The sequence below is a fragment of the Copidosoma floridanum genome, unplaced genomic scaffold (assembly GCF_036245765.1).
Source record: "Copidosoma floridanum isolate Cflo_tuat_1 unplaced genomic scaffold, Cflo_Japanese_pri ptg000030l, whole genome shotgun sequence".
NCBI lineage: Eukaryota > Metazoa > Arthropoda > Insecta > Hymenoptera > Encyrtidae > Copidosoma > Copidosoma floridanum.
The window spans coordinates 21,167,048-21,194,352 of NW_028321907.1; the positions used below are offsets into that span (position 1 = coordinate 21,167,048).

At 37.7% G+C, this 27,305-nt stretch overlaps 2 protein-coding genes across 5 annotated transcripts in view; both read left to right on the plus strand.

Annotated features, from left to right (window-relative positions):
- Positions 1 to 27,305, plus strand: part of kek5 (leucine-rich repeat, immunoglobulin-like domain-containing kekkon 5 protein) — an 884,967-nt gene that overhangs the window by 734,760 nt on the left and 122,902 nt on the right. The window lies entirely within an intron of this gene.
- On the plus strand, positions 12,551 to 14,067 carry LOC149373544 (uncharacterized). Its single transcript, XM_089596884.1, has 3 exons — positions 12,551 to 12,664; positions 12,951 to 13,897; positions 13,986 to 14,067. Exons 1-3 carry the CDS (start codon positions 12,551 to 12,553, stop codon positions 14,065 to 14,067), a joined length of 1,143 nt encoding a protein of 380 aa, XP_089453010.1.

The following is a 27,305-nucleotide window of genomic DNA, read 5'->3' on the forward strand; positions in this document are numbered from 1 at the left end:
TACACCACTTTTGTACATACCACACTTACTACCGACTAAAAAAACTAACTTCCCCGCATGGGACAGGTCCGTGAGGACCACTCCCCTAGAAGACAAAAGGGCATAAGAGGAGAAAGAAGGAGGAAAATAACGGAGAATTTCGGAGGCCAGCTCGCTCACAAAGGGATGAGAGAAGGGGCACTTACGCATCTGGGCGAAGCTCGAATCTTGGCTTGCGCTGGAATAGAGTTAGAGAAGCTTAAATTTGGTGTTATTGTATGTGTGTGTGTAGATGTGTGAGTCCGCTGGGTATTGTGTATTTGGAAGCGTACTTTTGATTTGTGTAAGTGTTGTATAGGGTTGAGGCCATAAAGGATACGGCGGATAAAAGGGTGCTCCTTCAAGCATTCAAGCATACGAATTGAAGTCGCGTTTGTTTCGGTGAGATCGTGGAGATGATGCGCGCATCCGATCGAAGCAGGGGGGATTGAAGACCTAGAATATATTGAAGGTCCTCAGGGTTCACCACACTTACTACTTTTACCAAAAATTATGACAGGTTCTTTTACACTAACAGGATAAAAAAAAGAAATTGCTATTTTGAATGTAAGAGTTACAATTTTTTTGAATAAAAAATTCCGTCAATGCAGATGAATACAATTATGTCATTCCTATACCACATTTATATATGTAATATTCCAATCTTACATTGTATAGATAAAAAATATGTGCACGTGTGCTTATTTTTTTGTTTTCCTTATTGAAATAAGTACTTGCAACAACTGTACAGAAGAATGAAAAAATGAAATCTGGTGAGTACGAAAACTTATTTTTACAAAGTATGATACATTTTTATTCTGATGTTGTATGTATTTCATGCAAATTACTATGCAAATTACATAAAAATTACCAATACCATCTACAAGTAAACTAATTTAACACGTCAGAAGAGCTGTGGTCTATATTTACAATTTCATATGGCAAACAGCATAATTTATATACAATTTTTGTTCTGCTTGTTAAAAAAGGTACTGTGAATAGCTTTATTATAATACTAAGTAAAATACTGTTACTTAAAAACTCTGACATTCAGATAACCTTGGGTAGTAGCGGAAATGGTTCAGGAAGGTGAAGCGCAGGGTTTATGATCATGATTTTTGGAGTTTAGAGGGTATAGTAGTCTAGTGGAGAACCAAATTTTCGGTCTGTAGGGTTACTGATCAGGTTTGAGACTAATACACTTTATAAGGAAAAGCGGGGTATGCGTGGCCACTGGCCAGCTGGGTAAACTGGCCACCCAATATATTTATATTGATATAATTGACAATACAAATTAATTTTTATTTTTAATTAATTAAGAAATGCCTATAGTTGTAGCCGGCAAAAAAATTTGGTTATAAGTGTGTTTACAATTTGTTATAAGTCAGTTTTTTTAAGGTCGTTCCTTTGGATCTTTATGTATTGAGCAGTTGGCTTTATTATCGATGATTCTATTTGTCAATATATGAGTAATTTTATTGTTTAACAAATGCCAAAATAACCTGAGCGTAAAAGGATGACTCATCATTAAAAATGCCGCCGATTATCCAGCTCTCTCTTCGCTTTTTTTTTAAGGTGCAGTATTGTAAAGGTAACCCCAAATATGTTATTTTGTCATTATTTTTATACATATTTTAGTAATCATGAGTTAAAATTTTTAGGGCTGAATTTTTTAATATTTTTTTGTATACGATTCAAAAACATCTTATTTTGCTATTTCTAACAAGTTTAATGAGATTATTTTTATTACTGCTGCCTATGATCAGTGTTAAACTGCTTATCATTGTTCACATATTTTTCTGTTATTATTATTAAAAGGCATGCCCAAAAAAAGTGTGTCAGTTCAGAATACCCTAATGGACCATACTTTTAAGTTTTAATAAGTTCTCTTATTGACATGAACAGGGCGATGTCCTTGAATAACTAAATATCTATGACAATGATTTGAATATAATTTACATTTAACGATAATCAACAGATTCGTTTCACCTCCCAAAAGGTACCTAATTACCTGCAGGGACTCTACTTATACAACACTTATGCCATCTCATGATTAAAAAATGATCAATTTGTTAAAGTATGTCATGCTTTTCCAGATTACAAATACGCAAATACCACTAAACAACTAAAACGAATGATAAACAGCTACCGTATTCAGGCAATAATTTTAATTATTGTGTAAGATAATGTTTAACTAGTTTTGAAAATACAATCTTAAAAAATTGTGAACGCAAAAGTTTTGATGATTACTGCTAATAACCTTTATTAGGGTGTTACAACATTTTTTCGGTAGATGCTTCGACTACTTTATTATTAACTGTCTCATAATTTGAATAAATCCTTCTTTGCAAAAGTTTTCATTTCAGATTACAAAGTTATAGACAAAGGATAATCATTATCATAGTAACTACTTAAGAGTAGGGATATTATAAACATCAGCTAGCTTTATATTGATCTCGCTGAGTGTAGGGTAAAATTATTCTTAAAAATATTAAGAATGTGCGTCAACTCCTTTTTTCTCATTAAATAGCTAGTTATTTAATAAATCTTACTAATACATAAAAAAAAGTCGCTAAAACCGTTGTAATCGCTAACCACGAAAACTACAGAACTGATTTTGCTGAAATTTTGCACACTAATTCTTGACACTTCCTAGATGGTTTAAGTTTAGTTTTTATCTTAAAAAATTTAATAACAATAGCCATAAATAAGCTCAAAGTTTTGCAAAAATACGCCAGCTTTTCACTTTAGTTCAGTAGGATCCACTGGGTGGCGTCGACATAAAATCGAGGCTACCTGCAACATCATTATATAAGTGTTATTATAATAGGCCAGAGCGTCACGGAAATGTCTGCAGTCGTCTACCGGCAATTCATTGAGCTGCATCGAAAATGTAGATGATAGTCATGCAGCTGGGTATTCCGGTAACCGACGATACTCTTCTCTAATGGGCATGTGACCTATAGCTCTACATCTACTCTGAATCTCCAGGATTGACTAATGCTACCAATGAAAAATTATTGTAACTGACAATGTCTCTGGTGGAATACCAGGAAACGTATCTAGCCAGAGCACAACCTGCTCCAACACTTCAGGGTTATGTGGCCGATTCACCATCACGCCTGGTGCTATCAGAGAACTTTCGGATACAAATGTAAGCCAGGGATGACAGCCCTGAGGGGCACGGACAGCCACAACAGCTAACTTTTCAGTGGTCGTGTCTCCAACGGCATACATATTTTTCCGACTAACGATGAGCGGTTGGTTATCTGGGGAACAACTTGAAGACGAGATATTCTTTGGTCAGTGGCGTACCTCCCTCCATTACAGTCTCTGTATATAGAGACTTCAAGGGTAAGAGTCAAGCTACCCGCAGCCAGCTATCCATCATCAGGAATAATAATAGGAAATAGCTGGAAGTTTCACCACTGGCCCTTTTTAGGGTCATTTCAAGTATTAACGTTTCCTACTTAACCATCAATCTCATCGGTTCTTTGAAAGGCCACCTAAGTTTAAAACACCTTGCTAACAAATACATTTTTACCTTAATTTCTGGAAGCGATGCGTTGACTAAAAGACTATGTTAACTAAAGACGGCCACTATTAAACCAAGTCAGTCATTTGCTAGCAGTCATCACAAACGAAGTTGTTCTTCACAAGGCTGGGAACCCTGGTAACCGATGACCCTATATTACCTTCTGGACTCTAAGCATTCAACCAGGAATCACTGATCTCCTCCAAGGTCTGCGATGGATGAACCTAACAGTTATGAAGAGAGAATCAACTTTAACAAACGGTACAGTCTCCAACAGACAATCATCACGCACCAATTTCCCCATCTTTGATCACCAAAACAACTGAGTCTGCAAAAACAAAGTGCTTTAAACACCAACGTCTTTGATGTTATACCAGGAGACGTTGGGAAAGATCTGTACAACTAGCTCCAAAGCTTCGGACTTCAAAATTTTTCTCCTGATTAGTCTGGGGCTTCAACAGCAGGCCAGAGAAGATTACTCTGAGATATCCAGGCAGTCACAATTGCTGTTAACTTCATTCAAGAAAGAGTTTACTTAAAAAGCTCACCGGTCTTTTTTAGGGCTATCGGACGTCGAACTACCTTGCCAATAAATATATTTGAACTTAACAAAATTGACAGAAAACAGCATTTAGGGGTCACCAAAGTCTTAAGCATGCCAAAAGTCGCAAGAGGGTGAATTGGAAGAAAAACTTTAAATGTATCTAATAAGTACAATTTCAGACGTCAGTTGCTGCAGAAAATTTATTGAGATTGGAACAGCAGCATCAAAATCGAAAAATAAATAATCCGTAACGCGAGAGATCAGCTTTCCATTGTACCCTCACAGTAATCTCTCAAATCTTTAAAGATCTAAATTCAGATTTTTAAACAAGGAGAATATGTATTTGTCTTTTGTGGTAATAAAAAATGTCGAGCTTATGCTCCAGAAGTTTGTTGCTTTCGTAATAAAGTTGTGAGATAAGAGAAAAAAAATTTTTTTTTATTATATATTTTTTGGGAGTTTCAAACCTAAATAGCTTTAAAAATAGCCCTGTTCGTAAATTCCGTAACGGGAGAAACTGCTAATCAACGGCTCCTTATGACCAACGATTATTTTATGGCATAAGAAACGCACGGTACTTTTCAGCATAATCATATTTTTTTTTAATGTATACAGCTTATTATTTGACCAAATAAACTGTATGGATTCCGAAAAATATGAGTTTTTAATAAGAAGATTTTTATTCTGAGAAGTGTCAGAAGTATATGTAAAATTTCTAACGGAAAACGTTTAACATTACATTTCAACACCCTACGGCGTTCCATTTAGTAAGTCTCGGGCGAAGCTGAGACGGGGGGCCGCTAGTAATGTTATAAGGCTAAAAATTACATTAAGCTAATCGATAAGGTAGGAAATTTGAATTGTCTCTGGACTGCCCTTAACAAGACAAAAACTACTTGAGGGTCGAAATATATTTTAATCCATATTAATGCATATAATGTAGTGTTAGACGTAAACATTGAAATTTTCTTCTATAAACTCGACCATAAATGCTTCTGACAAATTTTGTGTTTCAAGTGGGCCCCGTGGCTAAGGTTTTAGTTCCAATTTTTGCCCCATACTTTTTTACATGATAGAATGGCGCTAAATTTTCGCACTTTTCATTTGAACGCGTGAAATGGTCAAGGTTTTAGTTTCAACTTTAGTCTCTTCATTCATATTTGTACGGGCTCTTCGGCACTAGTATTCATGGCTCACCTTGAATACCCTGCAAAACTACTTTTACATAGTAAATACGGTAGAAAAAACGTAACAAAAATTATGTAAAAAAGTATGAGTTTTAAGACGTGAATTGGTCATCCAACCTGACGACAATGAAAATCACTACGATGTCTAACTCCAAGCGAAATTTGCTTATTATTGTTTGCTTCCGTTCTTACTTGAATCAAGTCAATACTGCATATTATATAATTTCTTAGTACGTTGCTTTTCCTGACTAACAAGGTGTTTATTAGTACATACTTACAGAATTACAAGTGTTTTCTATACGTAGAACAACGAAAACTTGTTGTTATTTTTACTAACTACTACTGTACTTAACTTTACTAACTATACTGTTCAATCCTGCTACAGTCCAATTTAATCTTTTTTCAAAATCCCTTCACAAGCATTCATAGAGTGCTAACTAGAAGATCCCGTTTTTATATTCTATTCTAGTCACCTCGCTTTTACACACTGTTCCATCCATGTTAGCATGATTTACTACCTTCTGATATTTTGTGAATGTGACTGTGTGCTCCTTATTTATCATTATGTAGCAAATAATGTATGTTATATTAAACATTAATATTTAATAACAAATACGCACATCTAATCATTCTAATCATTCAAATAATACAACTGCTTTCAACTCTGCTAATAGTCATGTTACTTCGTTGTTTATTATTGAATTGAGCAATTAATTATTTAATACTCTTACCAGTAAGCACCTCGGGTCTTTGGGTGAAAGGCGCTTTTGTTATTTAATTTAGCAATTATTTATTTAATACATTTGCCAGTAAGCGCCCCGGGTCATTGGGTGAAAGGCGCTTTTGTTAATAAATTTAACAATTAATTATTCAATACATTTGCCAGTAAGCGCCTCGGGTCATTGGGTGAAAGGCGCTTTTGTTATTAAATTTAGCAATTAATTATTTAATACATTTACCAGTAAGCGCCCCGGGTCATTGGGTGAAAGGCGCTTTTGTTATTAAATTTAGCAATTAATTATTTAATACATTTACCAGTAAGCGCCCCGGGTCATTGGGTGAAAGGCGCTTTTGTTATTAAATTTAGCAATTAATTATTTAATACATTTGCCAGTAATCGCCTCTGGTCATTAAGTGAAAGGCGCTTTTGTTATTAAATTTAGCAATTAATTATTGAATACATTTGCCAGTAAGCGCCCCGGGTTATTGGGTGAAAGGCACTTTTGTTATTAAATTTAGCTATTAATTATTTTATACATTTGCCAGTAAGCGCCCCGGGTCATTGGGTGAAAAACGCTTTTGTTATTAAATTTAACAATTTATTATTTGAGATATTTGCTAGTACTTGCCCCGGGTCATTGGGTTGAATAGCTTGGGTTTATTTTATTAATTTATTAAGCATAAAAGTGTTATCTGGGTTTCTGCGTCATGCCTCATACAGCCCATTTGAATTTCTTGCCAAGTTATTCTATTACTTCTGAGATCGCTGCTGTCGGCGTGTCAGCTTACAGCTATCAGCAGCCATTACTAACACTATTACTGCTGATGACTGCGTATAGCAAGTACAGTCATAGACTATACCTGCGTCACTTTTCATTCCCATTTTTGCCGAGAATTTCTGCTACTGCACTATTGTGACTACTACTGATGTGGTTTCTAGTGTGATTAATGGATCATGGTATACCTATTCAGTTATTCGAGAATTCATGGTCCTCCTTTCTTTTGCAAGAATAGCCTTTTTTCTCGCCGTTTTGCTTGCTTTTTTTTTCCTGTGCAAAACTAAGCATGAAGTTACCTGTTCTGCACATAACAAGTATTTTTTACACTCAGTGTGTAAATTTTTTTATCTTCTCATCCCTTCTCAGAGTGTGTGAAGTGCGCAATTCTAGCATGGTGTGCGAAGTAGTTACTAGAGCATTAAGTGGATATTCCACACTGACAAACAAAAAGGCACTAAAAATTGAACCATTCGTTCTATGAGATCCACAAACATTGTATGCTACTTGTTCGTACGATGAATATCACACTCATATAAATTTCACCTTCACTTTACGCACTTGTAACTTAATATATTAAATTATCATATATATATGTGAACCAAATAAACAAAAATGCACCCTTTATATCCTCAGTTTTTGATGAAACTTTTTTTTAGACCCACCTTTAAGAAAGGGCTTATTTACTTGCAATATCATGTGCTATGAGGAATAAATTATGAGCACGGGTCTCAACAGAGGTGACACTGTTTTTTTGCGATTTTTATGCAGTTATCATTAAAGTTATACAAGTCATGTTAATTCACTGAGACTAGTGGTGTTAGGAAAAGTATTATAATTATACTAAAAATTACTATATTATTTTCGAATGCGAAGACATACTAACCTAATGACGCAAAATTATTCAGTTTATAGTAGTTTTTAGTATATTTTTATTATATTTTACATATTTTACACGGCATAAGAAAAGTAACTATGACTAACATAGTAAAAATTGTGATAGCATAATTTTTGCTATACAACACAGTCAATTTAATTGTAATTGTTTTAAAATGTTTAATATTCTAAGGTAGAATTCACTATGTGATATAGTACAATTTGCTAATTCCACTGCATTGTTATTCAGTAAATCAAAAATTACTGTGTTCTAAAGTAATTTTACATGACGTTTTCGTCGATTGAGTGAGATGGTATATCACCTATAGGTATACACGCCTAACGTAATTATTATGAGAAACACATTTTTTAATTTATAAGAGTTAAGAATTCATATGTACGAATAATCTTAAATCTACTAGTTATCCATGGTTAACACCGTAGTCTGGAGGAAACTCTTTGATTTTTAACTTTATTGCGTATATGATAAACAGTACACGTTCCCACATCTACTTTATCGATTCTGATACACACATGCATAGCACACCGTAGTCTACTGCTTATAAAGCTTGATTCGGAAGCCAAAGAATGAAGGTTTAATTCCTAGGCAGAGCAGAGACCTTTTTTAATTGAAAGTATTATTAAAATGCATCTATATCTGCAATCTTCAGGAAAAGAATATGTATGTAATAAAAAGTATATCTTAATCTTCTGTTAATTACATATACATTCCCTGGGCATATATAATATGAATATATATATTTTTCCTCTTTCTTAATTATAAAAATTATTTCTGAACAATGTAAAAATTACTGTTGAATAACAAATTTAAATATAGTCTTGTTTTACTATGTTGCAGAGTAATTTTTATAATATGGCGAGTATGTCTTAGCTTCTCTCAAAAATTTAGTGATTTTTATTGTAGTTATAATACTTTTTTTAATACTACTTTTCTTAATGTACTTGAAAAAAGTGGCAGGATAAGGTCTTAAATTCAAGCTCTCAAGATTTCTTACCACTTTAGCCACTGGTAAGAAAACCCGATCGCGCCGATTTCGATGGTTTTCAGATGTGCTGTAGTACTAAAAAAAAAAATTATGTTTTTATTCGTGCTGATATCCACTTTGAAGAGGAGAAAACCATCCCTTAATGTTTTCTTCAAAAATCTTTTTTTCTTTTTTTTTTTATCATATCTCGGCTTGTAGTTAACATTTTTTAATAAAACCAAGTGAAAAACATTTTTGTAATGAGTTGAATATTAGTGGTTTTTACGACCTAAGGGGTTGCTATTCGTATTTTATTTTTAAAAACCACTAGATTTCTTACGCTTTTTTACACAAAAACCAAGATATGGAGTAAAAAAAATATAATGCAAACATTTGCGTTCGCTCTACCGAATAACTTAGTTCACGTGTTTCGCCATTTTTAGAACCACTACCCCCCCACTACAATACAATACAAAACCCTATACAATTTAAGCAACACAATCCTTACAGACTTCCTCAAAGTCCAACGTCTTTTTATCAATCACGTCAAGTTCATAAAAGTCATTTTTTGTGGCGATTAATTTTGTTTTAATTTTTATGACAACCCAATTTCCTTATAATTTATACTGCTATTCGATATTTGTAAGGTTTAAAAATATATTAATAATAAGCTCAGTACGTTTGAGAAATAATTCTTCATTTTTCAATCTAATATAGTGTTGGTAGACTGTCGTTGAAACAACTACTAACAATTTTTTTGCTGTTCCTTCAGACTTTCCCATGGTGATTTAAAAAACATTTAAGGGGGCTCCAATGAGCACTGATACCAACCCAAAAATAATTGTGTCAGTTGGTATCACTGCTACAGGTATATGTGCGAGCACCATCATGTATGTATACGTAAAACTGTAAAAACTGTATGCTAATACAAGTAGAACACAAGGACTTGATGTACAATTGACGGAATATCCCGAATTTTTCAGAGTTACCTACATTTTGCAAGGTAACATCTGGAAGCTGCGATTTTTTTATTTAAAATAGTTACTATCCTGATATGTAACTCCTACATTATGGTTAGAAAATTAAGATGTATTTATGTTGCTCCATAAAAGGTTGTGTATAATGTGCGAACTTTAAGAGCAAATATCTCGAAATTTCTCACGGTTGGAGAGATAAATAAAGACACCACTGGATTCAGTGGGTTCTTATCTATAAATTAAACTACCTGCGACCTCTTAACTCTTCTTGCTGGAACTTTCTTCAAGCAAGGACCAACGTGCATCTGGAAAAAAGTAAATCATCTGCAAATCCACTCGTAGCTGTAAGCCAAACATGACTCACTCCCATGCACGCTAGCCTATTCTGACCGGAAATAAAAAGCTAATAAAATATTGTTTTACATAAGAGTAAATAAAATAAATTTTTAAAAACAGCATACTAAATTTATTATACCTACACTGAGAAAAGTGGTGTTAGAAAAAGTGTTACAACTATAATAAAAATTACTATATTTTATAGGAAAGCTGAGATATACTCGCCATATTATAAAAATTACTATGCTACAAAGTAAAAGCAGATCATATTCAAATTTGCTATTTTGACATAGTAATTTTTACTTTACTCAGAAAGAATTTTTACATTCAAGTAAGAGAAGATATATATATATACATGTATGTATGTATTTCTTATTTTACTTGAATGTCAAAAATTCTTTCTGAGTAAAGTGAAAATTACTATGTCAAAATAGCAAATTTTAATATGATCTGCTTTTACTTTGTAGCATAGTAATTTTTATAATATGGCGAGTATATCTCAGATTTCCTATATATGTATATAAATGTGTGTATATATATATATATATATATATATATATATATATATATATATATATATTTCTCCTCTTACTTGAATGTAAAGTCAAAATTACCCAGTGAATATCTATGTTTATCAGGAGATAAACATTTATAGATTTAAATGTATATATAGATTAGTTTTTCTTCCGGATCAGAAAAAATTGGTCAGCAAACGTTCGGGCCGTCAACAGTTGCCACACAGCCATCTGCGGGCCAAGTGTGGTAGCCGATTCGGTTCCGATTCGGCTTGTGCGCCAATTTGACATGTGGCCCAACAGTAGGCAGCCAAACATTTGGTAGCCAAAGTATGCCCGAAGACTGCCCGAACGCAATGAGCTAAGAGAAGTGGTATATTCTACCTATACAATGTATATACTACCTAAAGATGAAAACACACTATAGCTAGACCGATAGAAAATCCTCTAAATCTCAAAATTGATTTTCAAAGGGATGTTTTAGATATTATACGTAATCAAACTCGTAGATTACGGAAAAAATAGTCATACTCGTCAAAACTCTATTTAACACCCTTAAATAAAGTTTAAAGTTTATTCCGTAAATATCTCGTAAACTGTACAAAATAGGATAAAAATAAGAATACTAGCGTGTAGAGTGAAACATTTTCTATTGATTTGGTGTTTTACTTTTGTTTGGACCAGCACAAAATTTTAAGATAAAAATTAACAATGGTATTTTTGCCAGATACCATGAGAGTAAGGGAGACAAAGAGCGCGTGGACAAACAGTGCACGATCGTTGTCTGCTGGCAAACGACGTTAGGCAGAGTTAGGGCCCAAGGCTCCCAGATTTTCGGGAGTTCGACGCATGCGCAGTGCGCAATCACCCTCTCTCCATAGAGCAAGCTGGAGCGGGAGAGCCCCCCTACCCAGACCTTTAACCTAAGCCCCGCCCACTTCTCACAACTTAAATATGACATCTTGTCAAGTAAGAGTACAATCGATGATAGCCGCGCGGGCTAAGTCTTTTGCCCCAGCCAAACTTTCCAGCTTTTAAATCTCACTGATGATTTTTTTTTTTTTTTTTTTCCATCCGCACAATTTTTATACGTTAGGTTTCTGTATTAAAAAAATATTTTATTGGTTTGCTGCCTATTGTACGCTTAGTACATGCGACGAGTCGTCACTATAGACAATTTAAACAAAGCAAAATAATAAATTTTTTTTTATTAAAAAAATGCTTGTAGTTTTTTTTTTCTTTTTTTTTTTTTAATGTACGTTGTACATAAAGTGTCATGACGCGTTTATGTAATTATGTAAGCTCATGTATAACGTTTCAATACTAAGACATAATTGTTTCGTATCGCTCCCGCGCGCGCACAACCGAGTGAGGCGCTGCGTGCGCTTCCGCCACGCTCACGGGCTTCCGCCTTTTCGGGAGCCGCCTCTGCGCTCGGGCACTTGAGCACCGCTCTCCGAAACGACCGGACGCCTGTCCCGCTCACGCTCATGACGCGTCTCACGCTATAATCAGCCCTCTTGTAAACCATTGAATAAAATAGTTGACTCACACCCGACGTGTTCCACTAAACATTGGTCCTTTGAGAGCTGGATTCCGCGGAAATAACCAGCGACCAGCAGCCCAGAGGATAGACGGTGGTTTCACATTATTCGAAGCAATGTAAGTATAAGTGACAAACAAAGCGCGAACATGGCCGCCACGGTCGCCATAGTGCCCGCGACCCGGCACCAGTCGTTCGGCCATGGCAATGTCGAAGCCGTGTCGCCCTGCACGCGTGAAATGTTGTGAGGGACTGCCGCGGCTGACAGAGCTCGCGGTCCAGTCATTTGGCCCAGCCACGGCGGCAAACAGGCTGTGTCGCTGACGGCCAAAGTTGACATGTGATATAGACGTGGCCCAGCTTCATCAAGCCGCCATTGTTGCAATGATCTGCCGACGGCCTCCTTATCGGCCGTGGCGGCCATCTTGTCCACTCAAGCGCGTCGCCTGCCGATTCGACTCGAATTGTCGACCCCGCTAACACCGCCAGCTGTGGCTCGGTGGCATATTCCGCTCAAGCGTCGAATACTGTTTTAGAATGGACGAAGGCTGGACCGCGCTGTTCAGTGCTCAGTCGGCTCTCGCCGAGGTTGTTGGCCACCTGGCCCGCACCATTCATAAGATGGAGCCAGCCCGCTGGAGCTCGGGGATGGTAGAAGCGAGGTTGGAATTGCTCGGTGGATATTGGGGCGATTTTTAAGCCAACCATCTCAAGCTCATCGAAGCTCTACCATCGGAAAAGGCGTCTCGTTTGGTCCAGCTGTACACTGACGTGGAAGCGCACTACCTTGAACGACGTCCTTCACGCTGGACCCAGACTCCAAGCCATGCTCCCATCGGTGCTCATGCGCTGGCAGCGGCACCGCATCGCCTTCTGCAGTGACATCCGCATGATGTTCTGGCAGATTTGAATCGACTACCGTGACGTCGACCTGCAGCGGATCGTCTGGGCTGCCGATCCCAGCCAGCCTCCAACCCACTACCAGCTGCTCACTGTGACTTATAGCGAGTCGTACTCGCCTTACCTGTCGCTGCGTACCCTTCAACAGCTATGCCAGGACGAAGGCCACAACTGGCCCGAAGCTGTGTCGACCGCCCTGTGTGACCGCTACGCCGACGACTTTCTCTCCGGGGCCGACGACGTCACCGCGGCTCGGCGCCTCCGCGACCAGTTGAGCGGGCTCATGAAGGCCGGCGGCTTTCCCCTGCGGAAATGGGTGGCCAATGTCCGCGAGCTGCTCAACGATCTGCCTGAGGACGTCCGCTTACGTCCGACCTGGGAGCAGCTCAGCGCTGAAGGCCTCATCAGCGAGCTCGGGGTCAAGTGGGATCCACCGTCGGACTGCTTTCAGTTGACGCCTCCACCACTCCAGCCGCAGAGCACAAAGCGGACGATGCTCGTGGCGCTCGCGGGTCTGTTTGACCCATGCGGCTGGCTCGCGCCGATCGTGTTGAATGCCAAGCTCTTGCTCCAGGATCTCTGGTGCGCCAGACTGGGCTGGGACGAGCCTGCGCCGATCTCAATGACTCGCCGATGGGCGGCATTTACCGCCGAGCTCCAGGCCATCTCCTTCTTCACCTTGCCGCGCTGGATCAGAGTCGGGCCTTCTTCCGAGCTTCACCTGCACGGCTTTTCGGACGCCAGTCGCCGCGCGATGGCAGCTGTCATCTACTCTCACCTCGCGCCCGGAGCTGGGCCGGCGCTCTGCCACATTCTTCTGGCTCGGACGAAGCTCTCGCCGATTCGCTCGCTCAAGCCGGCGCCAGAGACAACTGCGCGCATGACGATTCTGCGCCTCGAGCTCCGCGCCGCACTGATGGCCGCCAAGCTCCTGCGGGCCGCTGCCGACGAGCTACGCGTACCTGTCAACCGCTGTCACGCATGGTGCGACTCACATATCGTTCTGCACTAGTTGCGTTCAGACAGGCCAACCAACAACGTGCTGATCGATAATTACATCGCCCAAATCCAGGAAATCCTACCTTCGAGCGTCTGGCGATACGTGCCGACCTAGTCAAATCCAGCCGACCTCGCGACCAGAGGTGCCGACATGACCGGTCTTCGCTCGCAGCGCACTTGGTGGGAGGGCCCCGCTTGGCTCGCCGAGGACGTCGACTCGTGGCCCCTAGACCCGCTCCCCGCACTGAACCAGCATTCATCCATCTGCTGCGTAGTGCAGCAGCTCGACGCCAGCTACCTCGAGCAATTCTCCAACTTACGCATGCTACTAAGTGTTCACGCCAATCGTGAACTTTTAATTTTCTCTCTTCATTTTCTCATTTTCTTTAGCACAATACGTTAAATGCAATAGTTATATTTCCTGGAATTGTAATAGCTTTATCTTTGCTTTATCATCTAAAGTAACATTTATCAATTTTATAACTTTCACTTTACATTTATACATTTTTTAATTTCAGAACTTATATTTTCTTATCTTATCTCTTTTTTTACTCTGACTCATATGACGACTACAGTGTATATTTGTATAATTAACTTTAGTTATTCTCTTCGCTATTATTGTAATAAATCAGATACGTCTCAACAAGCAAAGAGCCAACATCAATTGCGCTCTGAGCTCCGCTTACCGCTATTGTAAATACATACGCTATTCAATAAACGCTATTTAAACTACTACCACTCAACAGTTTATTGATCCTCAGCAATTCCCGAACAATCGATATTAAGATCCCCGCGTTCGTCAAGCATTTTTTTCTTGAACGTAACACTAAGCTTCCTCGTACGCATTCGTCGATTCGTCCGGAGCCGCTTGGGCAGGGGCCCCGTGCTTTCGGTCGCTTCACCTCTTACGCCGACTGAACTCCACGACACTTTTCTCGCGTGTGTACGCCACAGCCAGGAGAGATCATTCTCGGCCGACCTCCAGTGTCTTCGATGGGGCGAACATCTGCGGAGGACGAACCCCTTGGTACCGTTAGCAGCCTTCCTCGATGACGACGGGATTCTGCGCGTCGGCGGGCGGCTCGAGCATTCGCCGCTGACCTACGAGGAGCGGCACCTGCCGATCCTCAGCGGCTCCTCTTCCCTCGTTTCCATGGTCATCGCCTAGGCGCACTCTCGGGCACTGCATAGTGGATACCGTGTCACCAGTGCCTACGTCTGTAAGCGCGCTTGGCTCCTCGGTGGGCCCCGGTAGATCAAGGCTCACCTCCACAGGTGCGTCGTCTGCATCCGGCTGCGAGCGCGACCGGCGACTCAACTCATGGCCCCACTGCCGTCGTCCTGAGTCTCCCCTTCTCGTGCCTTTGCCTGCACCGGAGTGGACTACGCCGGCCCTTTCTATGTACTCTCCGCCAGAGGACGAGGAGTCCAGACCACGAAAGGCTACATCGCCGTTTTTGTGTGCCTCGCCACCAAGGCCCTGCACCTGGAGCTGGTCGGCGATCTCTCAGCTGCATCCTTCTTGGGCGCCCTCCACCGATTCGCTGGACGCCGCGGTCGGCCCGGCGAGATATGGAGCGACAACGCGACTTGCTTCCGCCGCGCTGATGTCGAGCTGCGCGATGCCTTGCTGATAACCGAGCTGGACTAGGGATTCGTCGCGGGCTCTCTTGCCGATCAAGGAATTGCTTGGAAGTTCATTCCACCGGGCGCTCCTCACTTCAGTGGCTTGTGGGAGGCCGCCGTCAAGTCAACCAAAAGTCACCTTCGGCGCGTCATGGGGTCACGCCATCTCACCTACGAGGAATTTTCCACGGTGCTCGTTGGCATCGAGATGGTCTTAAATAGCCGACCACTGACACCGCTATCTGGAGACACTGGAAACCTCGATATTCTTACCCCAGGGCATTTTCTCGTTGGTGGCCCTCTCAACTCCATCGTTTTGCCCGGCCCCCCTGCGGAGAGCTTGGATGCGCTCGCCCACTGGGAGCTCGTTCGGGGGGTCCGCGCCCAGTTTTGGTCCCGCTGGAGCCGAGAATACCTCAACATACTCCAACAGCGGTCAAAATGGACTACTCCTCGCCGGAACTTCATCGTCGGCGATGTAGTCGTCCTCCTTGACGCTACACTTCTGCAGTCCAGCGGCCGATGGCCGATCGGCCGTGTAATCAGTGTCCACCCGGGAGCCAACGGCTTTGTCCGCGCTGCTACCCTCAAGACGGCGACTGGCATGTACGAGCGATCTATCACCAAGATGGTCTTGCTGCCTGTGTTGGCGCCTCTCGCGGCTCCGCCGCCTCCAGAAGACTCCTCGACCGACCCCGGTTTGGCGGGTGGCACGTAGTTCTTCGATCCAGGATAATAACGAAGGCTCCTATCCCCACACAACCTGGGGAGCTTGCAGGCTGCTTTAATTATTTATAATAAATAAAATAATAACGCAAGCGCCTATCCCTACACAGCCCGGGGCAGTGCCTAGTCACTTTGATTACTTATAGAATATAAAATTATAACGTTATGTGGGAATAGGCGCTTGTGTTGTTATTTTATAAACTATACATTATTAAAGCAGCCCGCAAGCGCCCCGAAGCGTGTAGAGATAGGGGCCTGTGTTATTATTTCATTAAGTATAAATAATTAAACTAGCCAGTAAGCGCCTTAGGTTGTGTAGGGATAGGTGCTTGTGTTATTATTTCATTTATAATAAATAATTGAAGCAGCCTGCAAGCGCCCCAAGTTAAGTGGGGATTGGCGCCTGTATCATTATTTTGTTTATTATAAATAATCAAACCAGCCTGCAAATGCCTCAGGTTGTGTGGAAGTTGGCGCCTGTATTATTATTTTATTTAGTATAAATAATTGAACCAGCCAGTAAGCGCCTTTGGTTGTGTAGAGATAGGTGCCTGTGGTATTATTTTATTTATTACAAATTATCAAACCAGCCTGGAAGTGCCCCAGGTTATGTGGGGATAATTGCCTGTAATATAATTTTATTTATCATAAATAATTAAGCCAGCCTGCAAGTGCCCCGGGTTGTGTGGGGATAGGCGCTTGCGTTATTATTTTATTTATTAAACATAAACAAAATAGCCAGTAAGCGCCACAGGTTATGCGGGGATAGGTGCCTGTGTTATTATTTTATTTATTATAAATAATTTAAGCAGCCCGCAAGTATCCCGGGTTGTGTTAGGATAGGAACCTTCATTATTATTCTATTTTCTATGAATAATTGAAGCGACTAGGCATTGCACCGGGTTGTATGGGGATAGGCGCTTGCGTTATTATTTTATTTATTGTATATAAACAAAACAGCCAGTAAGCGCCACAGGTTGTGCTGTGATAGGTGCCTGTGTTATTATTTTATTTATTACAAATGATTTAAGCAGCCTGCAAGGGCCACAGGTATTGCGGGGATAGTTGCCTGTGTTATCATTTTATTTTTTATGAATAATCAAATCTACTAGGCATTGCCCCGGGTTGTATGGGGATAAGCGCTTGCGTTATTATTTTATTTATTATATATGATCAAACCAGCCTGCAAGCGCCACAGGTTGTGCGGGGATAGTTGCCTGTGTTATTATTCTATTTATCATAAATAATTTAAGCAGCCCGCAAGCGTCCTGGATAGTAAGGGGGTAGGCGCCTTCGTTATTATTCTATTTTCCATGAATAATCAAAGCGACTAGGCATTGCCCCGGGTTGTATAGGGATAAGCGCGTGCGTTGTTATTTTATCTATTATACATAATCAAACCAGCCAGTAAGTACCCTTGGTTATGTGGGGATAGGCGCTTGTGTTTTCATTTTATTTATTATAAAGAATTAAAGTAGCCTGCAAGCGCCCCAAGTTGTGAGGGGACAGGTGCGTGTGTTATTATTTTATTTATTATAAATAATCAAACCAGCCAGTAAGCGCCCTGGGTTGTGTGGGGATGGGTTCTTGTATTATTATTTGCAGGAGAAATAAGTCTTTCCCTACTCTCCTACTTGACCTCTGCTGTGATTGGCTTCGGAACTTTCCGTTGGGGTATAGCGGTGGGGGTATGCGAAGATCCTCTTTGCTTACACTGCCATGGAGTGTGCCCACTTTTTTCAGTGGTTTGAGTGCCCTGCCGCGGCCAAGCGGCCGAACCAGACGCACATTTTTTTTTTATTTGAGAATCACGGTAGGGGTATGACAGGAGTAGATTCGCGTGGAAATATCTATATAGGCGCACATTTTGGAGATGCGTGGAAGGGGTATACGGAATGTGTGCCTACGAGGAGAGGAGTGCAAATGTCGGCTACATAGCTGTATAGCTGAGCGCACAGCCAAAGCAAGCGACTACACGGATTTTTCTCTTTTGTCTCTTGATTCTGCAACCACGGTTATATATAAATCTTACTTAATTAAATCATGGAACTAAATGCTTATTGATTATATGCACAGACTTTTGATTTTAATACATTATTTTTTAACCATCCGAACTCGTAACATTCCCAAATCCACTTATATTTTCGAATAATAACCACTTATTTATTAATTTTACGCATCCTAGTTGCTGTGAACTGTAGGACAAGTTCCGGAGGTTATCCATGAACATATGTGATTTCGAAAGGTATTTCACGTTGTCTTCGGATAGCTAAGGTAGATATAGCTTATGCCGCTTTGTGGATTGTTTTTCACTCAGGGGTTTAAATCCACTTCATGGAAGATTTTTTTTTTTTTTTTTTTTTATTCAATTTATCGTTGTGTCTTAATTTTTTTTTATTTGTGTTTCGTTAAAATTTCTTTATGTGTCGTCAACATTTTTTTTCGGACACATCAAAATAAACCTTGTTACTTTAATACTTCTAGTTACCAAGGCAATTCTATAATTTTATAACACTAAAATGATTTTTAAGAATTTTAACATGATTTGTGTATTTTAAAACTCCTAAGAAATTATAAACATTTTATTTTCGACAAAAAAAGCTGCCTGTCCACTGCTATTAACTTAATGTTAAAATTTTAATCAGTAAATGAATTGGATGAACACAGTAAAAAATAGTTTTGTAAAGATTTTAAAATTGTTTGCAAATCTTTAATAAGGTGTGCTACTTTTATTCATTTTCAGTTTGCCAGAAGAATGATAATGAATGGAACAGTTCGATGAATAAGTAATAAAAATTATTTGGCAAGATTCTGAGACAAAATATTTTTTATAATACCGCAGTATTTTGTTTAAAAAAAAAAAAAAAAAAAAAAAAAAAAAATGAAGTATTTTGAAAGGTGACGATTAATTAAAGATATTTTTAAGATGTAGATCATTGAGGCAATTTAATTGTTTATAGTAAATGCAGAAAAAGCCTTTTTATACAAAGGCACACTCGCACTGAGGTGTAATAAGCCGGCGTCGATTGGTACAATTAAGCCCAACGAAATGTTGCTCAAGATTATTCTTCGACATTTTTGAGTTTTTATTTGCTCCTCACCCAGCTCTCGGTTGGTCATGTACCTCTATACGAATCCACACATTTATTCTATACTGGAGAGTGAAGCGAGAAATTCAACAAAAAGACATAAATGCCTTTTTAACCAATTTGATTACTTCTATTTTAAGGTAGTAATGTATATATTTTTATAGATCAATTATACATATATATACACATATACATGTTGTACCAACTTAAAATGGGAAATATAAAAATTAAAGGCTCTTTCTTATATTCAGTTTAAAAAGGCTCTTTTACGCCTATAACTTCTGTATAAAAAGGCTTTTTCTTTTAGTTACAGAAGTCTTTCTTCTGCCTGAAAATTTAAAAAGGCTCTTTCTTGACTTTTACTCTAAAAAAACTCTTTCTTGCACTCACCTGATGGTATCATTGTTGAAAGTATTACGATGCTTTTTCTGCATTTAATATAAATGATAAAATTGCCTTTATAATCTACATCTTAAAAATATCTGTATTTTAATCATCACCGTTAAAGATAGTTCATTTTTTTTTTTTTTAAACAAAATACTGCGGTATTATAAAAAATAGTTCACAGCAGTTAGGATGTGTAAAATTTATAAATTAGTGGTTTAAGCTTTACTGAAAACCTTAAAAAATAGTTGAACTTATATATTTTTTAAAAACATAAATAAATTTAGGAGTGTTAAAGGTCTGGATAGTTAAAAAGTAATGTATTGAAATTAAAAGTCTGTGCATATAATCAATGAGCATTTAGTTCCACAATTTAATTAAATAAAATGTATAGATAACTTTGGAGCCAGAGCGAGAGCAAGTAAATTTTCATAGCATATACTCGATTGCAGAGTCAAAAGACTGAAAAGAGAAAAACTCGTGTCGTTGCTTGCTTTGGCTGTGCGCTTAGCTATACAGCTATACAGCCGTCATTTCCACTCCTCTCCTTGTAGGCGCACATTCCGTATACCCCTTCCACGCGTCTCCAAGATGTTTGCCTATATCGACGGTTGGGTAAAAGACAGAGCCAACTCAGATACTTGGTGAAAAAGGAGCCAACTCGAAATTTGGGTTGAAAAAGGAGCCAACTCATGTTCGGGTTGAAGAAGCAGCCAACTCGGGAGTAATTTTTTTTCATCAAGTTTTGTCGTGGTAGCACTGAAATTCACAATATAGGTATACCTATATAAACGAACAAATATTTTTCATTAATCCAATGGTTCAGAAAAATAATTTATGTTATTGCAATAGAGTGTACTACACTTATTAAATTATGTACTTTACAAGTCTGCTGCGATTAGACGTAATTCTATGATCAGACTATGGACGTAAATCATTTTAAATGTTCTTCAAAAATTTTTAAATACTTTTTTATTTTCAAACGTCGTGTTAAATAAAAAAAACTCGTGTTAACTATACAAATGTTTTTTTTGTGAACTGTAGCATGAACAGTTATTGTAATCTTTAATTTTTCTCTACTATTAATACACTAAATGTATGTCAATGCGGCGCGCTACTTCATAATATTTTCATAAAAACTGTGATATTCTTGTGGGATGACATCACTCTGGCACATATCTCTAAGATCTTTTTTTTCATTATTTAATTGAATTTTTGTATTGTATGCTTTGTTTAGTGCATGATTTACAAGTGTGTGTGAATTCAGAGACGTAGTTTGGAATCGTTCATCAAAATCGTATGTAAAGTAAATCATAGAATCTGGAGTAATTTTAATTTCTCTTACTTGCAATACTTTTGCTTTACATTTTTTATGTTTGTTTTAGGAGTTTAGCACGATATGATTTGAACAATTTTGAAAATAAAATAAAGGATGACCATGGTATTATTAAATCAGATTTGAGAGGCAAACATAAGAACAGATAAAAAAAATAACGTATAAAAAGCACACATTTTAATAAGTATAGTACACTCTATTACAATAACATAAATTATTTTTCTGAACCATTGGATTAATGGAAAATATTTGTTCGTTTATATAGGTATACCTATATTGTGAATTTCAGTGCTACCACGATAAAACTTGATGAAAAAAAATTACTCCCGAGTTGGCTGCTTCTTCAACCCGAACCTGAGTTGGCTCCTTTTTCAACCCTTATTTCGAGTTGGCTCCTTTTTCACCAAGTATCTGAGTTGGCTCTGTCTTTTACCCAACCGTCGATATGGACATTTCCACGCGAATCCACTCCTCTCATACCCCTACCGTGCTTCTCAAATAAAAAAAAAAATAATGTGTGCCTGCTTCGGATGGGCACACTCCGTAGCATGGCAGTGAGCAATCTCTCTACTAATCTCTGATAATAGTCGTGCAGCTGGGTATCCTGGTTACCGACGACACTCTTCTCTCATGGGAAAGTGACCTACACTGTAAAAAATGCTGTAGTTAAATTACTAGTGGATAGTAACTTTTTCTACTATCCTGAGCACAGTGATTATGATATCTGGTATTGAAAACTATGTCTTGAGCATCGTAATTTTACTAGTAATGTATTCATATTACTATCCGCTATTAAAATTAATATGCTCAGCATATAAATTTTACTAGCTGCATGATAAATACAATTGGCTATTAAAATTACAAGACAATGAAAATTCTATGTTCCGATAGTGAAAATACGTTTAACATCCCTCGATGATACGAGATGATAGTAATATTGCGCTCCGATGGTAAAAGTACAGTACAGTGATCCAAATAACACGAGATAGTAAAAGTAACATCTAGTATTAAAGTTACATGCAGCTATTACTCTTGATGAAGGTAAGGGAATCTCGCATTGACTACATTAATGTACATGTATATTTCTACCTAATTTACGGTTCGTGTTTCGCGCTCTTGCACTATAATCAATAATTGTGATTAAGATTCAAAGTAAATTTATCATCAGTGCTCTTACAAATTCGTAATTAGTAAGTATTGGGTGTATTGTACATATAGCGAAAGCATTCTGGAAAGTAAACACTTTTCAGGTTATGTATCATTTCATGACATCGTGGGTATACACCTTAGTAGACCAATAGCTAAATATTTCGGATCTCTACAAATCATCACGCTTCTCAATTGTGTGTGAAGATGTATTTGTAATGTGAAGAAATAATAATATAACACTTTCAGTGAAAACGGAACTATGAACAGTACGATAGTGCTTCTCATATCCAAAATATGATTTTTACGCTTGGGATAGTAAAATTACTATGCGATCGCAAAAAATTTCTGAAGATTTCGGTTTCGCTGAAAATTACTATCTTGACATTTAATTGTACTATCCGGGAAAAACATTTCACGAACCGATAGTAAAATCCCTACGTTGCACTAGGTGGTTTTTTTCACAGCAAAACTGAAAAAAAATTAAAAAATCGATTTAATCTGGTATAAAAGACCCAGTAAAACGTATAGATTTTGAACTTTTTTTTTTTTTTTTTTCAAGCTAAATTGAACAATGATGATTGTAGGTAAAATAATTTTACTTTGAACATTTTTTTTTTAAATATATTTCTTTCATTTTAAAAATATATTTTTGGAAGTTTTAACAACATTCTGATATTTATAAAAAAAAAAAGTTTTAATTCATTTAAACATCATTCCATGGTAGAATCAAATATGAAACAAAAAATTAACAAGAATATGATTTGCATATGTCATACGTATGTACTCGATAGTTTTTTTTTTTTTTTTTAATGATAACGACGCAACCGTCTTATCTTACTAATATATAAAGCAAAGTCGCTAAAACCGTTGTGATCGCTAACCGCTAAAACTACTGAACCGATTTTGCTAAAATTTTGCATACTGATTCTTGATGATTCCGAGATGGTTTTCGCATGATTTTTTTCTTGATAAAGTTAATAACAATGGCTCTAAATGAGCTCAAAGTTTTGCTAGAACAATCTAGCTTTGCGCTTTAGTTCAGTAGAATCTGCTAGGTAGCGCACAGTGGGACAAAACGGGTTCTTTTTTCCAGAAATAAAATATCTCCAAGACGAATTAACTAATCTTGATGGTCTTTTTTTTTATCTAACAGCTTATTTAACACAGAATATAGGAAAAGTCTTCCGGATTCCAAACATTTTCTTCAAGAGGGAGAAAACAACCCTCAAAGTTGACAAAATACCAAAAAAATTATTTAAATTTGACATTTTTTACTATAATTGTTATAGATCGCCAGAAATTCATTAAAAAGACAGTAAATGTTATACGGGATACACAATGGGTAGTGTAAGTATGATGTAGTCTGTTAAAACAACCCTTAAAATTAGTAAATTAAAAAAAAATTATTCAAAATTGACATTTTTTAATGTAATTGTCAAAAATCTCCAGAAATTTAGTAAAGAGAAAAAAGTGTGGTATGGGACACACAATGGGTAGCATAAGTATGTTTTAGGGGGTTAAAACAACTGTTAGAGTTCACAAAATTTGAAATATTTTATTTAAAATTAACGTTTTTAATTTTAATCGTTTAAAATCTATAGAAGTTCATTAAAGTGACAAAAAGTGTATTACTGTACACAAAATGGATAGTGTAGGTATATTCTAAGGGGTAAAACAACCCTTAGAAATGATAAAATTCGAAATATTTTATTAAAAAATTACGTTTTTTACTGTAATCGTTAAAAATCCATTGAAATTTAATAAGAAGACTGGAAATGCGTCATGGTACACACAATGCATAATGTAAGTATGGTGTAAGGGGTTATAACAATCCTTGAACGGGCTAAAATTAAGGGAATTGTATGAAAAATTAGTTATTCAACTAAGTGAACTAAGCGTATGTTTGTTTGAAACAAGTACACTCGTTTGGAGTAAAAATAACGTAAAAGGGTAGAAACAATCCTTTAAAAATATTTGAATCTGAAATTAAAATAATAATTTGCAATTTTTAAGTATAGCTTTCATTGACAAATATCAAAAATATTATTCGAAAAGTTTCGTTTGGTTATCTATGTGAAGTCAAGGTAAATATTTTTAGATTACATTTAGAGTATTTAAAATATAATGACGGTGTACAAACAATCCCTTACATTGATAAAAGTGAGATTATTTTTGCTCATTTGAATATTATTTCTATGATTCTGAAAAATCGAGAGCAAAAATTTATTTGTTGGTCTAAGTTAGCCACATACTACATAACTAGCAGCCCTCCGTCTCGGCTTCGCCCGAGACTTACTAAATAAAACACCGTAGTGTGTTGACATAAAACGTGAAACATTTTCAGTTAGAAATTTTACACATATTCCTGATACATCTCAGAACAAGAATCTTCTTATTAAAAACATATTTTTTCAGAACCCATATAGTTTATTTGCTCAAATAATAAGGTGTAAAAATTCAAAACAATAATTATGCTGAAAAGTACCGTGCGTTCTTTATGCCATAAAATAATCGGTGGCCATAAGAAGCCGTTGATTTACAGTTTCTCCCGTGTAATTCACGAAAACGGCTATTTTTTTAAAGCTGTTAAGATTTTAAATCCCCAAAAAATTTATATTAAAAAAAATTTTTTTTTTTTTTTTATATCTCACAACTTTATTACCAGAGCAACAAAGTCCTGGACCTTAAACCCTACATTTTCATTGACACAAAAACACAAATACATTTTCTACTCATTAAAAAATCTGAAGTAGGATCTTTAAAGGTTTCAGAGATTGCTGTAAGGGTACAATGAAAAGCTGATCTCTCACGTAATGGACTCTTTAGTTGTCGATTTTGACGCTGTTGTTTCAATCTCGATAAATTTTCTGCGCCATTTTCTTGACGCCAAGTAAAATTGTATTTATTAGATACACTTGAAGTTTTTTTTCCAATTCACCCTCTTGCGACTTTTGGCATGCTTAAAATTTTTGTGACCCCTAAAAGCTGTTTTCTGTCAACTTTGTTAAGTTCTAATATATTTGTTGGCAAAGTAGTTCGACGTCCGATGGCCCTAAAAAAGATCGGTGAGCTTCTTAAGTTAACTCTTTCTTGACTGCAGTTAACAGCAATTGTGACTGCCTAGATACCTCAGGGTGATCTTCTCTGGCCTGCTGTTGAAGAACCAGACTGATTGGGAGAAAAATTACAAAGTCCGAAGCTTTGGGGATAGTTGTAGTGCTCTTTCCCAACGTCTCTCAGTATAACGTCGAAGATGTTGGTGTATAAAGCACCTTTTTTATTTGCAGATTCAGTTGTTTTGGTGATCTTAGATGGGGAGATTGGTTAGTGATACTTGTCCAGTGGAGGCTGTCCCGTTGGCTCAAGTTTTTTTTCCTTCATAGCTGTTATAGGTTTGCCCAACGTAGACTTTGGAGAGGATCAGTGATTCCTGGTTAAATGCTTAGAGTCGAGAGGGTAGTATAGGGTCGTCGGTCACCGGGTTTTCCAGCCTTGCGAAGAACAACTCCGCAGGTGACGTCTGCTAGTGAATGGCTGACTTAGTTTAATAGTGCCCGTCTTTAGTTAATATAGTCTTTTAGTCGACGAATCGATTTCGGAAATGGTAATAAAAATGTAGTTATTGGCAAGGTAGTTTACACTTAGGTGGATCCTAAAAAGAACCGATGAACTGATGGTTAATTAGGGAACGTAAATACTTATAATGGCCCTAAGAAGCGCCAGTGGTGAAACTTTCAGGCTATTCTTATTCCTGATAATGAACAGCTGGCTACGGTTGCTTGATTCTTACCCTGGGAGTCTCGATGTACGGAGACTGTGATGGAGGGAGGTACGCCGCTGACCAAAGAATATCTCGTCTCGGGTCGTTCCCTGGATAACCAACTGCTTAGCTTTAGACGGAAACATGTGGGTAAGCGCGTTGGGGATGCGACGACCAAGAAGGTAGCCTTTTGGCTGCCCGTGCCCCTCAGAGCTGTTTTCCCTTGCTTACATTTGTAGCCGCAAATTCTGTAACTGCACCAGGTGGGATGGTGGGACTGCCACACAACTCTGGAGAGTTGGTGCAGATTGTGCTCTGGCTAGATATGTCTCCTGGTGTTGTGGCAGGGACGGCATCGGTTGGAATTAATTTTTTTTTTTTTTTGATCGCACTTGTCGAGATTCAGGGTGAATGGACACCTAGATCCCTTCCCCCTTAGAGAAGAGTGTCGTCCGTAACCGGGATACCCAGCTGCAAGACTATCATCAGCATTCTCTATACAGCTCGGTAAACTGCCGAAGCTCGACTACATCACTATCGAGACGCTCCGGCTTATTATAACCACACTTATTTAATTATGTTGCAGGTAGCTTCGATTTTATGTCTACGCTACCTAGCAGATTTTACTGAACTAAAGTGGAAAGCTGGCGTATTTTTGCAAAACTTTGAGCTCATTTATTGCTATTGTTATTAAATTTTTTAAGATAAAAACTATACTAAAACCATCTAGGAAGTATCATGAATCAGTGTGCAAAATCTTAGCAAAATCGGTTTAGTAGTTTTCGCGGTTAGTCATTACAACGGTTTTAGCGACTTTGCTTCATGTATTAGTAAGATATGCAGAATTTATTTTAAAACAAAGACATGAGGGAAGATGATAACTATTAAAGGTTTCAAAAGGACCGAATTTTGAATCGATATTTAAGTGTATTGTTTTAATCTCAAGGAATTACTATTTTCTACGAAAAAAGTAGATATCACATTTTTGTACACAGAATATTCATTTAGTACATCCCAGCAGATTTAACCAATACAGGAAAAATCAAAAGTAAAAAAAATAAAAAGATACATTTGTAAACAACCATCTGTTTTACCAATGCTTTAACTGCACATATAATAAAAAAAAAAATTTCTAAAATTTATTGACGTCAAACAGCCATTAAATATATTAAAAACTTAAAAGTTAATAATTCATTGATTTCCGATTTTTGTATACGTACCAACTACATTAAAAAATGGTCTGGACATTAAAGATTCAAGTAGTTTTTTTTAATAATTTGACAAAAAGTAAATTAGGTCTCATTTTTCTAAACAGTTTAAGAG

What these genes read in the sequence shown, in the direction of transcription:
- LOC149373544 (XM_089596884.1), top strand. Translation starts at nt 12,551, where the DNA reads ATGGACGAAGGCTGGACCGCGCTGTTCAGTGCTCAGTCGGCTCTCGCC. An exon ending in CCCGCTGGAGCTCGGGGATG is followed by an intron (nt 12,665 to 12,950) that starts GTAGAAGCGAGG and finishes GTCGACCTGCAG; the next exon opens with CGGATCGTCTGGGCTGCCGA. An exon ending in GTCAACCGCTGTCACGCATG is followed by an intron (nt 13,898 to 13,985) that starts GTGCGACTCACA and finishes GCCCAAATCCAG; the next exon opens with GAAATCCTACCTTCGAGCGT.